Source organism: Dermacentor albipictus, unplaced genomic scaffold, assembly GCF_038994185.2.
Source record: "Dermacentor albipictus isolate Rhodes 1998 colony unplaced genomic scaffold, USDA_Dalb.pri_finalv2 scaffold_23, whole genome shotgun sequence".
Classification (NCBI taxonomy): Eukaryota; Metazoa; Arthropoda; class Arachnida; order Ixodida; family Ixodidae; genus Dermacentor; species Dermacentor albipictus.
Genome location: NW_027225577.1, coordinates 3,185,700 through 3,200,057, shown reverse-complemented (window position 1 = coordinate 3,200,057; position 14,358 = coordinate 3,185,700). Strand labels below are relative to the sequence as shown.

The following is a 14,358-nucleotide window of genomic DNA, read 5'->3' as shown; positions in this document are numbered from 1 at the left end:
TACCGCTCAGTCGCAAACGCGCGCGTCGTCCTCCCGTGTCTTTCCGCGTGGTCACACAGCGCACAATGCTCGTGCCCGCACGCATCACCAACATAAAGGCTTAGTACACACATAGAGCCGCCGGCAAACAAACGAAGCGGCGGAGGCGAGAAGACGGAGATAAATGACGAGAGGCAGACTTGCTTCCGCAAAGCGTGATCCGCGCGCTCGCTCCCTTTGTGTCGAGGAGGGGGGGAGGGGGGCTATTCCCCATCTTGAATGCAACCCCGATGAGACAGTGAGCCACGCGGAGTGGACTCTGAACACAATTAACGACCGCAGGTTCGCGCAAGAGAACCGAATATGATTACATAAACACGTTGTTTGTGTCCTATATGAGCTCGCCTTGCCCACTTGCCCTTTCCCTGAAGGGATCGAATCTAGACCAGCAGACGGGCTGTGAAATGTCTTTTTCACGCGAACGGACCGTACACAGCGACGTCCAACGAAGACCGAAATGTTATATAACCTCCTTAAACACAAAGCGAAGGAACGCATACAGTACAGAGCAAGAGCCGCACATTATATAGTGCGGCGTGAAAGCTGGTCTCAGCCAACTAATAAACGTGCCCCCTTGCACCGCGTGTTTGTCCGCGTCAAAGCGTCGACAGTCGACCTACGAACCTACACAAAAGCGCTGCTTGCAATGTACACACACACGCATGTACACACGTGACGGACTCATACTCTCTGCAGCCTTGAGTATTGTAATAAGCAGATACAGAGGAGTGGCGTTCCCATATTCCAGGGGCGGGGGCAGAATTCTAACCATGCATTGAAGAATTCACACAACATAAATAAAACATTGGAAGTTTATTTACGCATGGTTCCTTCTTTTGTACAAAAAGAATCTCCTTATAAAATTGTAACACTGCAACTTTGTAGCTGCCCAAGGTTTGTGGTCCGGAAGAGGAAGGGTGGGAGGCGGCACCACCCTTCTCCCACGTAATTGACGCTTATGAGCAGATACATTAAACATTGCCTGGTCGAACGGCTCTCAGAGGCCACGAATTTAAGCTATTTTCGCTCGGATCGGCTTCTCCCGCCGCTTTCGCACGGGCTTCATTTCCACTCTGGCGTTTGCGGAACGCTGATGAGACGGTTCCGCGCCGATTTCCTCGTAACAACCGTACGAACTCTGTCTTCAACTTGGCCTTCAATTACTCCATCTTTGGCACTTAATTTACGCAAATTATAATTGTTCCACGTCCTCAAAAACGTGGAAATCATGTAAGCAATTGTTTGACTCCCTTCACGCAAAATTTTACCCACCTATCTCTTCCCGTTCAACCACTCAATATAGGCGAAATAGGCCTGACGTTACGCTAAGCACGTTGCTTACAAACGCGTTTTCGCAGGCACAATGGCTTATCGCGCTACAGTTATCCCTAAATTCGTATCAACCGTGTTCACGCCACAATTAGATCACATTGCGCACTAAACCCTGCGAAGCCGTTCGAAGTCCCAAACTGCGTTGTGGCAACACGGCTTGCACCACATACCATCAAAACGGACGCGTGCATTGTACACAAAGGGCTTGCCGAACTGCCACGTGAGACCACGCAGGCGCGGGCGAATCGAAGAGTCGTTGCTCCCGACGAGCAAGCCTATACGTATACGGCTCTGGCGCGCTCCTTTTTTTCGAGCGATATCTCCGCCCGAATCGATCGATCCTTTGTCGTTGCTTCTCTGGCGCCAACAACGCGAGGTTCCTCTCCTGTGCGAAGCCAATTCACCGCAGACAAGAATGAAAGCGAAGCAGTCGGCCACCGAACTCTCTCCTCTCCACGCGTCTTCTCTCCATCTTCCGTCACACGCAAGCGCCATGTCCGCGCAAACACATTCACGCAAAGTCCGATTCAACGAAAAGCAAATTGCCAATTCGGGGAACTGCAAGTTCCCTTTGCGGATAGTCGGATGAATGGCACCTATACGACCTCGCGGATCTACGGACAAGTCCTCTGTCTAATACACTGGCCCGTACATGCAATCTCTATCTCTCTCACTCGAACAGGCTCCTTTTAAGACTGCGGAATAACGAGATTGTCGAATCGGATATTCCAGAAAGGCGACCTTCTAATATCGAATATATCTCATTTCTAAACAAAGTGAAGTACAAAGTTTGTGTGCAGCCAGTTGGAAAGAAGAAGGAGAAGCTTATTCGTGTTATTATAGCAACTGGACGACAGGTCAAGTGAGAAGCTTATAATTGAGAAAACAACTCTAATGTGATGATCGTGCGATATATCACGCACCTCTGGATGAAAATAAAAATGAAAACAATGAAATGAAGGAACAGCAAGCGTCACTAGGGGCGGTATTCTGTAAGAGTCCACCTAGTGGACTGTCCATTTCGGCCGCTGCTGATTGGCTAGGGCCGCTTGTCTCCTCCTCGCTCGTACAGATGCATCCAATCAGCAGCGGCGGAAATGGACAGTCCACTATAGGTGGACTTTTACGGAATACCCCCCCCCCCCCCCCCTCAGGTGCACATAGCAGTGTGTTCTGCTAAGTGAAGGAACTAAATGCAATCGCACCGTAAATAGTTTTAAAGGAGTCTAAGCCTGCCGAGCTTTAGCAAAATAGTTGTTTTGCTTAAATCGAGACGAACAAATTCGTAGGCGCCCTATAAGGTAACAACCACGGTAATGACTGTGCAGAAGTGAATGTGATCTCCTCCCTGCATTCCCTCGGAAACTGAATCGTCTGAGCAACACTAACCGCGGCCCACCTGATGCAGCATGTAGGAAGGAAATAAACTAGGCGGGAGCATTATTACGTCAAGAAACCAGCCTTGGCAAGCGAACTCCCCGTGAAGCCGTCGTTCCCTTCGCTTTTTCTCTCGCAGTATCGGCCCAACACCTTACCTCTGAGACTCTGTGCACTGGACAGGAATTACGAGCAACTACTCTGGACAGGAATGTTTGGGTCCCGGTAGTTTTTAACCCATGCGCACTTGTTCGGCTGCCCTGCCGGGGCTCTACCTGCCGGAGGCTGCCCTGCTGGAGCACTGTAACCTACCACGCGATCTGCGGTGAAAGGTACAACTTTGTGCAACAACCTGCCGAAGTGGCTCAGTGGCCATGGCGTTCTGCTGTTGAGGACAAACAAGGTCGCAGGTTCGATCCCAACCGCGGCGGCCTCATTCCGACGGTGGACGGAATGCAAAAACGATTGCGTACGTAGTTTTCCACGGGCGCACTTTAGAGCACGAACTTGACAAAATTAATTAGGAGAGCCCTCCACTACGTCGTCCATACCCCCGCGCAGTTCCGGCACATTAAACTCCACAGTAAAATAAATCAAAATAAGAACGAAAAAAGAACGTGTTGTAGTGTTCTCAGTTCTCTAAGAGGGACATCCGCAAAAGTAGGAGCCGTATATGCCTGTAACAGCGCTATAACGACCGGATACCGTGGCACAGTGAAGCAGGTGTGCAAATTCCACCGTCTCGAATCTACGACACAAACTATGCCCGCGTCGCCGCCACCACTACCGGTGTAACAGCAGTACAGCAGCAGCAGCGGAGGCGGCGGCAGCGAACATGACAAAATTAAAGAACGCGTTCAGCCCTCGTGCCCGCGACTGGTCCAGCTGTTGCGCTCTGACAAAGGGAAGCGGGCGCAGTCATGCACACTGCGCGGGCCGGCTGCGTCAACGCGGCAAGTGAGGCGAATGGAACCGCGCACAAAAGGGAAGCAGCGGTGACAGCGCGGGCCAAAGCGCAAAGCCCTCGCCACTCCGAGGCGCTCCATATAGCACGCGCATGTGGTACGCGCGCGCACACACACACGAACGCAAGTCAATGCCCGAGAAACAGGGAACGCGTCGCGTGTGCAGTATACAAGTGGGCGCACGCATACACATATATATCGATACACGACCGCGCGCGAGCGCTGGTAGAGAAAGGAAACTGCCATCGGAACCCGCGCAAACCGGCTACAGAATATGACAGAGGAGAGAAAGAAAGTCGCGCAAAGGCAGGTGAGCCCACCGATCACATCAGTGGGTGAGCCCCCCATGTAGCACGCAAATACGGACAAAACCGCACTGTTTTCGAGCGTGTATACGCGTAACAGCTTACGGCGGCGAGGAAATGACAACGAGCACCGCACGAACAACAAGCAATGCGGCCCGCTTTTCAAGAACGTATATATAAACGTGGCGATCACAGGTTCTTCGATTCGCGTCGTGCGCTTCGAGCAACGCGAAGAACGACGCGATCAGCACGCGCTTGTGTCCGATCGCATATATACACGGGGACACCCGTCAAAGCCTGCGCAGATCAAATCTGAAATCGGGACGCGTACACGCCCTTTGCGCGCAACCTGCGCCCGTGCTGCGAACGCCGCGCTTTTTCTTTTTTCCTCGATCCCGCGTCTCGTTTATAGAAACATCGACCTCACGGCGCGCTTCGCGGATAACCGCTGGCGAGTGTCCGTGCGACCGTCCAGCGGTAAAAGCATTGCCACATGAGCACAACGCCGAGCGTGCTCCCTTATCGAGGGACGCTTTCACTTTCAGTTCATTATTCTTTAAATACAACGAATGAATATACAGACGAGGGTCGCAAAGTCAAAGACTGCAACGGGAACCTCGGAACCCGGGCAATCCGAATTGTGCAATCCAGTAACGTTTCGGCTGAATGAAAGTCGGGCGCACGCGCACCTGTGACCACTATTATTTGGAACATTGCGCAAGAGAGAGAGAGAGAGGAATGAGCAGAAACCATCGGAGGATGATGGTCAGCGTCAAGCGATAGCTCCCAGGCAGATTTGCTGAGATACGCTGCTGGGACACTCGTCGGCTATATATCTCTGCACTGGTGTCGCGTGGGTGCTGTGACGTGTGCGGAGGTGTCCGAGCGTACGAACGACACGCTGATGTCCCTGCACGTACACTATAACGGCCGCGTACTTTCAGATATCCAGATGACGTTACGTCAAGAATTGTATGTGCTGCAAATTAATTTATTTATTTATTCGCTCATTCATTTAATTGTTATCTTATATATTTACGTGCCAGCCAGTACGCTAGCATATAGCATCGTCGTGCTCAACATTATGTGGTGTATACACAGAGCCAGTTGTGCGTTTCCTTTCGCCGCTCGAAGCGGGCATGCATGCAGGCCGGAGCAGCACACGCGTCGGGAGGTGACACCGTGAGTGCGGCGCCGTATATAACCGTTATATCGTAATAAAGGAAGAACCGGCTAAGCCGATGGCGCGCCATAGCCCGAAGTTCACTGAAGGTGCCCGCGCCACGACCGGGGGGCTCTCCGTGTGGCTGCGACTGTCTGCTGCGGAGCACAAAGTCGAAGGTTAGACTCCCCGCGATAGGGCCGGAGAATTGTGCAATCCATATCCTACCCGGTAACTAAAATGCATGGTCACGGCGGCGGCGTCTCAAAGCACGCGGCGATCGTCTTGATATTTATGTATATATATATGCTATTATATGTAGCATGATATATTAATATTTATTTTACGCATCAGCTTAGCGTTAACGCCTCAACTGAGACAGTTGTACTTACAGGACTCCCCACAATTGTCCCGAGAAGCAGAAACACGAATTCACACGCATTGTAACGCACGCGAGAGAGAGAGAGAGAGAGAGAGAGAGAGAGAGAGCTCCCCAAAGAGGGTCTTCAGCTCATGCAGGCCATGAAATGTTTGCACCCTTTCCTTCCTTTAATGCTGTGCGCCCGGTACTTTCAGGTAGCCAACAGCATGCGTGTACGAGCGCGCCATAGCGTTCTTGAAAGGAAGGTTGCGAAAGCGGAATACTAATGAAAAGAAATGCGCGAAGATAAACAGATGACGACCAATGATTGTTCTCAACGCGGTTCAACGTTTACCTTGTGGGAATAATCATGTTTTATTTCCTTATTCCTTTTCGTACAAAATAAAATGACAGAATGGCCCTATTATTATTATTATTATTATTATTATTATTATTATTATTATTATTATTATTATAAAAGTGTTCTCTGTATATACATAGTTTCTTTTATTTTTCGTTGTTGCCATGCCCGTGTGCCAGAATTCCGACCTTAGTGTTGTTCCTGGGCAAGTTAAATAACTAAAATAATAGGCTCTGTAGTTTTACGTGCCAGCACCACGATCTGATTATGAATGCGCCGTATAGTTGGGGGGGGGGGGGGGACAGCGGATTCATTTTCGACCAACCCGGCGGGGTTCCTTAGCGTGCGCCCAACGCACGCTATACTCGGGCGTTTTCGCATTTCGCCCCCCACAGAAATGCGGCCTCCGGATTTGATCCCGCGACCTCGTGCCTACAGCAGCGCAACGCCGCCGCCACTAAGCCACCACCACGGGTAAATAACTATAACTTAGCGACTTATTACTATTCGGATCGCCTCAAAGCGGCCCCGCCCAGCGACTTTGTACGCGTACATCACGACCGCCACCGCCGCCCACCCACCCACCAACGCACTCCGGGCTCGTGGACAGGACAGGGGCCTCAGTGTACGATACATACGCTCTGTAGCCCCGCTCCCATTAGCCAGCGCGCTCCTCAGCGTGCGAGCCTCAAGTCAGCCTTGACACGGCCGCCCTTTCTTCCTCCCCGAAGAAAAAACACCAAAAAACCGCTACGCCGCGCACGACGACCCTGTGGCGCTGGTCCCCCCCCCCACTTCATTGAGCCACTTCGGCAGGATGGCCGGGCGGGAAGGCAGCCGCCGCGACTACGGGTGTCGAAACACCCACGGCTTCATTTAATGTCGACTGGCGCGACGCCGCGGCGCGATCGCTGTTGCTCTGCGACCACCCGTTACGTACCGCGGTGTCATTGTACTCCCTCCGGCCGAGCGACATGTTCTCAACGGTGACCCGATCGTGTGCAGGGTTGCCATTGAGTTTCCGACGAAAACGCTGAACGTCAAACGCACACGTTGGAATGCAGACGTGCAGCGAAGCGTGAAGCGGTTAATTGAAGGAGTATAATACACTGACATGGTTACTTGCGACTCTTCACGGTTTGCGTTAAGTCCTGGACCTCGAAATACATGAAAAAAAAAAAACTGGCATGTTTCCGAGAGCTTTCCGAGAGCCTTGAATAATTTATTATAATAGCTTTTCTACGAACCACGCGGCCCGATGTAGCAAGAGATCATCGAGCGGGCCGGAGCGAGCGCCAGAACGACGGTCCATGCACCGTACCAAAACGTCGCGATGTCTTGCTCCCACGTGACCACCGGTGTCATGGCATCACGACATATGGTACACTAAACCAAAACTTGCCATATTTCACCCCCCCCCCCTTGCGTTTCGAGGTCCAGAACCTTCGTTTGACGCAAGAAATCGAAAAATAATTATAAGAAGAATACATCGTAATAAGTCGAAACTGTCGTGTCGGTACTCCTTTAAATGATGTACAACTAAATGCGATGCGTACATTCGTGTATATTTCCACCCTATGCAACGTGCAAAAAAGAAAAAAAAAAAGAAACGATGCTTGCATTCATGCGCTATGCATCGTCTACAAGCTATGTGACGAAATGCAAGCACCAAATCAGGCCGATGCACAGTGTGAGACGGCGACGCAGCGATGTCACTGGGTTGAAAACGATGTACGATGATCGAGGTGATGCGAGGTAAGAGTTGTATAGACAGGGAGACAGAGAAAATGATAAATGAAAGGCAGGGCGGTTAACCAGGACTGATGTGCATGCAGGGAAGGGCAACACATGTATACACCCATTGTATCGAAGCGACCCCTTCGCATTCTGGAGGAATGGCCAAGAATGCCCTCACAACCAGTTGTACGTAACCGCGTACCTAAATGGCCTCAGAACACCGTATGGCCTAAAATAAGAAATTCAAGAAAATAAATATATTGCCGTTGGATAAAACGCGCGATCCCATTAAGAGGTCCGCGTGCTTTAGGAACACCTGTGGGTCGACATATGGAAATGTATTATGTCGTGATTTATTGTTTGGTATATATACGCAAAACAGATGCGCACTCACTGGCATCAATTTGTCGGTCAAAATTCCGTGGCAATACATATAAGGCGGTTTATACTTGAGAGCTTGCGCTGTTGTCTATGCATAAGTTGTATGCATAGTATGCGGTCCCTTGGGGATGATGGCTATGCGCTTGGAATTGCCCAAACTTTGTTCTTTTATTTTTGTTCTTTTTTTCTTTTTAACTCGACAGCCAGAATAGAACTGGCAGAACTTTCAAAGTTAATCAACAAGCGTAAGACAGATGACATAAGGAATTATAATATGGATAGAATTGAACATGCTCTCAGGAACGGAGGAAGCCTAAAAGCAGAGAAGAAGAAACTAGGAATTGGCAAGAATCAGATGTATGCGTTAAGAGACAAAGCCGGCAATATCATTACTAATATGGATGAAATCGTTCAAGTGGCTGAGGAGTTCTGTAGAGATTTATACAGTACCAGTGGCAACCACGATGATGATGGGAGAGAGAATAGTCTAGAGGAATTTGAAATCCCACAAGTAACGCCGGAAGAAGTAAAGAAAGTCTTGAGAGTTGTGCAAAGGGCGAAGGCAGCTGGGGAGGATCAGGTAACAGCAGATTTGTTGAAAGATGGTGGGCAGATTGTTCTAGAAGAACTGGCCACCTTGTATACGCAATGCCTCATGACTTCGAGCGAACCGGAATCTTGGAAAAACTCTAACATAATTCTAACCCATAAGAAATGGGACGCCAAAGACTTGAAAAAGTATAGACCGATCAACTTACTGTCCGTTGCCTACAAACTATTCACTAAGGTAATCGCAAATAGAATCAGGAGCACCTTAGACTTCTGTCAAGCAAAGGACCAGGCAGTATTCCGTAAAGGCTACTCAACAATAGACCATATTCACACTATCGATGAGGTGATAGAGAAATGTGCGGAATGTAACCAACCCTTATATATAGCTTTCATTGATTACGAGAAAGCGTTTGATTCAGTCGAAACCTCAGCAGTCATGGAGGCATTGCAGAATCAGGGTGTAGACGAGCCGTACGTAAAAATACTGAAGGATATCTATAGCGGCTCCACAGCCACCGTAGTCCTCCGTAAAGAAAGCAAAAAAATCCCAATAAAGAAAGGTGTCAGGCAGGGAGATACGATCTCCCCAATGCTATTCACAGCGTGTTTACAGGAGGTATTCAGAGAGCTGGATTGGGAAGAATTGGGGATAAGAGTTAATGCAGATTACCTTAATAACTTGCGATTCGTTGACGATATTGCCTTGCTTAGTAACTCTGGGGACCAATTACAATGCATGCTCACTGACCTGGAGAGGCAAAGCAGAAGGGTGGGTCTAAAAATTCATCTGCAGAAAACTAAAGTGATGTTTAACAGTCTCGGAAGAAAACAGCAATTTACGATAGGTAGCGAGGCACTGGAAGTGGTAAGGGAATAATCTACTTAGGAGAGGTAGTGACTGCGGATCCGGATGAGACTGAAATAATCAGAAGAATATGGATGGGCTGGGGTGCGTTTGGCAGGCATTCTCAGATTATGAACAACAGGTTGCCATTATCCCTCAAGAGAAAAGTATGTAACAGCTGTGTCTTACCAGTACTCACGTACGGGACAGAAACCTGGAGGCTTACGAAAAGGGTTCTACTTAAACTGAGGACGACGCAACGAGCTATGGAAAGAAGAATGATATGTGTAACGCTAAGGGATAAGAAAAGAGCAGATTGAGTGAGGGAACATACGCGAGTTAATGACATCTTAGTTGAAATCAAGAAAAAGAAATGGGCATGGGCAGGACATGTAATGAGGAGGGAAGATAACAGACGGTCATTAAGGGTTACGGACTGGATTCCAAGGGAAGGGAAGCGTAGCACGGGGCGGCAGAAAGTTAGGTGGGCGGATGAGATTAAGGAGTTTGTAGGGACAACATGGCCACAATTAGTACATGACCGGGGTAGTTGGAGAAGTATGGGAGAGGCCTTTGTTCTGCAGTGGGCGTAACCAGGCTGCTGCTGCTGATGTTCTTTTATATCCAGCTTCTCGACTTAGCGAAACGACAGCTTTCAACGAAATATCGCGTTATACGAATGCGACGATTCGTAGCGACTGCGCATATAAACGCGGCGAGGTCGATCGACAGACTTGCTGCGCTCAGAAAAACTACATAATGTATGCGTTTTAAGATACGTAGCTATAGACGGGTAAAGCGTTAGTATAAACAACGCCACAAGAACGTCCGAAGCGACGAGCACGAACATGCGTGCACATCCATGATGTATACTATGTGTATGCCAAGAATTCCCGCGGTATAGCTGAACGTTCGCTCCGCCAGTTTTCTTTACAGTAATTTTTTTTTGTAGGAAACTGCATACGCTGCATGCTTGCACGGTGTAATGTTGCCGGTGCTAAATAACACGCAGTGAAGAATCGCCAACAGGACGCGCGAAGGCTCGTGAACCGAGTTGTGTGGCATGCACGCTCGTTCCCGAACGCCAACCGACGCAAATACCACCCAAGGAGGTATTTAATAATAAAAAATCAAGCCCTCGTGTCCACCTATACACTTGCGCTACAAGTGTGCTGGTTAACAGCCCTGTTCTCTGCGGAATCACTAAAAAAATAATCATAAACGCTATTGAAATATCCTATATGCAACAAACAAGCCGTGAGCGCACCATTCCTTTAATATATATATAGAGTAAAGCGAAATTATCTTTCTCGAAACGTTCGGCTATTGGCTTACATCGACAATCATCTTCGTTGGTGTCTGCACAAGTACTTTTATTGAAAAAAAAATACAGTATCTATACTCGTGATGGGTAAAGAAAAAAGGAGACGTGGTAGCCTAACAACGTGATAACGAGCTCGCGTTCTTGACGACCACCCGTCACATTCTCGTTTTTAATCCTTGTTGATAGCTTAACGTGACCTTTTTTTCTTTGCTTATCCCGACTGTATACATTCTGTATTTATTTCAGAAAAGAAAAAAAAATACATTCCAGAAATCTAGTTGTGAGGAAGCGCTCGTGTGGTGGTCTTCGAGTCCCTGTCTCTTTCTTTTTTCCATTGTGACGCAGTGATGGTCAAGGGGGGGAAAGGGGAAGAGGGTGCGAATATTTGACATTTAGAATGCAAATTGAATATTTCGGTTTCGCCTCAAACTATTTGTTCCGATCCGTGATTTCGATATTCGATTTCATCGGATATTGTATTGCGGCCGAATGCCCAGGGTTACATACTACCATTGGAGCCGTAGGAAAGGGCCGATAAATATGCCCGTTGTTAGCCAACCTGAAAGTTTGACCAATTGTGTTAACTTTTTACAAGCCGTTCAATTTAAGTAACCTGCGACTAATAACAGAGCATGTGGAAAAAAAATAAAGAAGAAAAGGAAAGAAAGAAAGAAAAAATAATAATCAGGCCCTCTTGATGCTGTTTTTTTTTTTCTGTTTCGAGAAACGAGACCGTATTTTTAGAATATTCATATTTAATTTAAATAAAAAGGAGGAGCGGCCGGGACGAACCGTGAAGAGGGAAAACGCACAAGCTTTAGATGGAACAAGCAATGAAGACTCGATCTCGATTTCCCCCCCCCCCCCCCCCCCGATAGCAACTAATAAGAATCTGTAGAAACGCCTATTGATATTGTTGCGGAAAGATAAAAGAGCAAGGAAGATCGCGAGACGCTGGCTGCTGCGTGTTGTTGCTGATCAGCCATTGTTAACTACACTGACTCTGCTTGTGTATACATTGTAAATACAGTCTTTCTGTACTCCCAACATCCCCGTAATAATATGTGAGACAAGCCGACGAAGATAAATGTTCGCAACTATAGCCACACGATTCGAATTAAATGATAGCTCGATTGCTGGTTGCAGTACGATCGGGCCCATACAGGCCCATGCACATGTGGACAAGCACGGACATATACAGGCAACGAGCACATGGCGGACGATGACTCGGAGTTTAGACTGAAATGCAACAATGCTTGCGACGACCTTCTGCGCATGTGAGCGAAAGACCATCCCGCATCTGAAAACATTGCGCGATGAGAGTCACTCGGGGAAATGCCATTGCGACTGTAACACTACATGTAGTGCACTGTACTAAGTGCGCTTGGCTTAGCTCTTCCCTAACAACCCATGACGCGGTGGTGCCAAAACCACAATCAATAGGATCTTAAATAATTGCGTACTTACAGGTGATGGGCACGCGTACAGTGCGCGGCAGGATAATTAAGCTGCATGATCATTGCCATTTCGCGTCGGCCGTCATTTCTATGGCACCAGCGGTCTTGTTTGCCTGCTCTTGCGTACGCCCGTGTCAAAAGTGCTGCTATTAGAACAGCGTGGTGTATCAAGCAAGATAAATTGTACAGAACGGCATCTGAGCAACGTGGGCGAGAAAATGACAACACAATACAATTAAGAAAGAGAAAATGCGACGGTGTGCTACAGTTTGTGCTGAGCTTAAAAAAAAAAAAAACCTGCTTGAGGTGAAAAAAAGGAAGGCGGGGGTGGGGGGGGGGGGGCAGAAACAAACTGTCCGCCCATGACGAGCGATACACAAATAAAGAAGTGCGTGCGCATAGCACAATTTAGCAAACGGAAACCAAATGTAAAGCAACATGCATCAAATCGTACTTAATTGTATGAGGTGTGACTGTAAATGAGAAGCTAGAGATATGTTCGGTTTGCGTTATCTGACCCTTATTCGCAACGGGGAAGACATTCGATTCGTGCCACAATTTTATGTCAGCATTTAAATGTTTCTCTAAGGTCACTGCATGTGGCACGTCTCACACCACAATTGTAGTTTTTGGTAACGAAAAATTCGTATGAGCGACTGTTTTAGATTCAGGACAGGAAGGAACAAGCGTACGCTACGTATATAGTGTATTTAGCAGATGTGTGCCGTTTATAGCCTGAGCAGGGCAAATAGTTGGACACAAAACTTACGTTTTCCTTTAGTTATATAGATAAAAAAAGAAGCACGCAGCCTTTAGCCGCCACTGTTACCACTAAGAAAACAAGACAGAAAACGCCGATGTGGAAAGCGAAAGTCTGCATCCCCAAAAAGTACACACAAAAAAGCATGCTTGATGGGCAAAGCGTGTACTTCGCTCTACAGAAAGCTTCGCCGCAATGCTCACCGATCAGCGGAGGAAGACATCATCCCCGATGAAACCGAAACGCACTGGCCCTGGCTCAACGGTGCAGCGGCGGCGGGGCGTCATATTTATCGCGCCCAAGTCGCAGCACCAGCCACGGCACGACACCACACAAGGGGCAAGATGGCTCGCGACACTTTGGAATGACACTTCGTTGTCTTTTTCCTCACTTTCGTTTTCGCCGCCTCAGTGCGCGATGCTCGGGTGTCCTGCCTCAGAACTCCACTAACCGCGACTCCCGTCAAACGGCGCGACGCCGACGCAGATATCGGACAGAAGTCAAGGAGAGCGCGCGAGGTCTCTAGACTCAGTCATGCGACGGAGATTGGCGTCAACGTCCGGTCATAAAATTAAGCTCCGACATCGCCTGGGCCCCCGCGCAGGACCCACCTAGCTCATTAGGCTTACGGCAACGCCGACCCGCGCATAGGAACAGCGTCGATGGAGAAAGTGTGTATAAGCGTAGTCGTACTTACTGCCAGGACAGGCCAATGCCGTGCAGCCGGTCTCGGAACGATCTTTGACGAGTCGGTCCCGACGAAGACATCGTTGTCGCAACTCTGTCGCAGATCACCAGACAATGTTTCTTTTCCGGGTGCCTATCCCTCGAGTCGCTCACGACGATGCACGGAGATCAGCCGCTGCAGCGCCATAGTTTTGAGTGGAGGAGCCGCTGTTACCACCATAATATTTTGCCGGTGACTTGCGACGTCGGCGATCAAGCATACCCACTCGGGCAGGTGCCTCGTCGCTGTATCGGCTGCTCCGATTCGGGGGCGAAGCCGTCAAGGTCGCGTCGCCGCTGCGCCGACGCACGCAGCATGGAAAGCGGCAGGCGAGGAGCTCTGGCGGCGCCGCGCCGAGGCCGAGCTCGACGACGTTCTCCGAGGCAAGGCGCTCGATGCACGCCAAAATACTACCGATGCGCCTCTTTCTTTTTTCTTTTTACGTGAGCGAACTCCAGGGACAGGTGTGCACAACGCCGCGCAACGTACCGTTCTTAAAGCCCGCACTGCGCTAACGGGTGATGGAGAGCAACGGAAGAGAAGCGCCAGATAGCGGTCAGCACTGCTGCTGCGCTAATCCGAATGTTTACAATCGCACACCTCCAGCAACAGCCGCGTTGCTCTCAATCGTCATCTAAATCGCCATGTTTGTGACAGTTATGACGTCAGTGGCA

The 14,358-nt window shown here is 49.0% G+C and overlaps 1 protein-coding gene across 2 annotated transcripts in view; it reads right to left on the bottom strand.

The window, feature by feature from the left end:
• LOC135898880 (nuclear receptor coactivator 7-like) overlaps positions 1 to 14,304 on the bottom strand; it is a 165,052-nt gene extending 150,748 nt beyond the window's left edge. Inside the window, exon 1 of one of the 2 annotated variants that reach the window (XM_065428064.2) lies at positions 13,655 to 14,304. In XM_065428064.2, coding sequence (XP_065284136.1) covers positions 13,655 to 13,725 — 71 coding nt within the window. In that variant the 5' untranslated portion in view covers positions 13,726 to 14,304. Of the gene's footprint in view, positions 1 to 13,160; positions 13,319 to 13,654 lie in introns of those variants that run through there. The other variant, XM_065428069.2, reaches the window with a different exon arrangement.
• Positions 14,305 to 14,358: the final 54 nt, after the last annotated feature.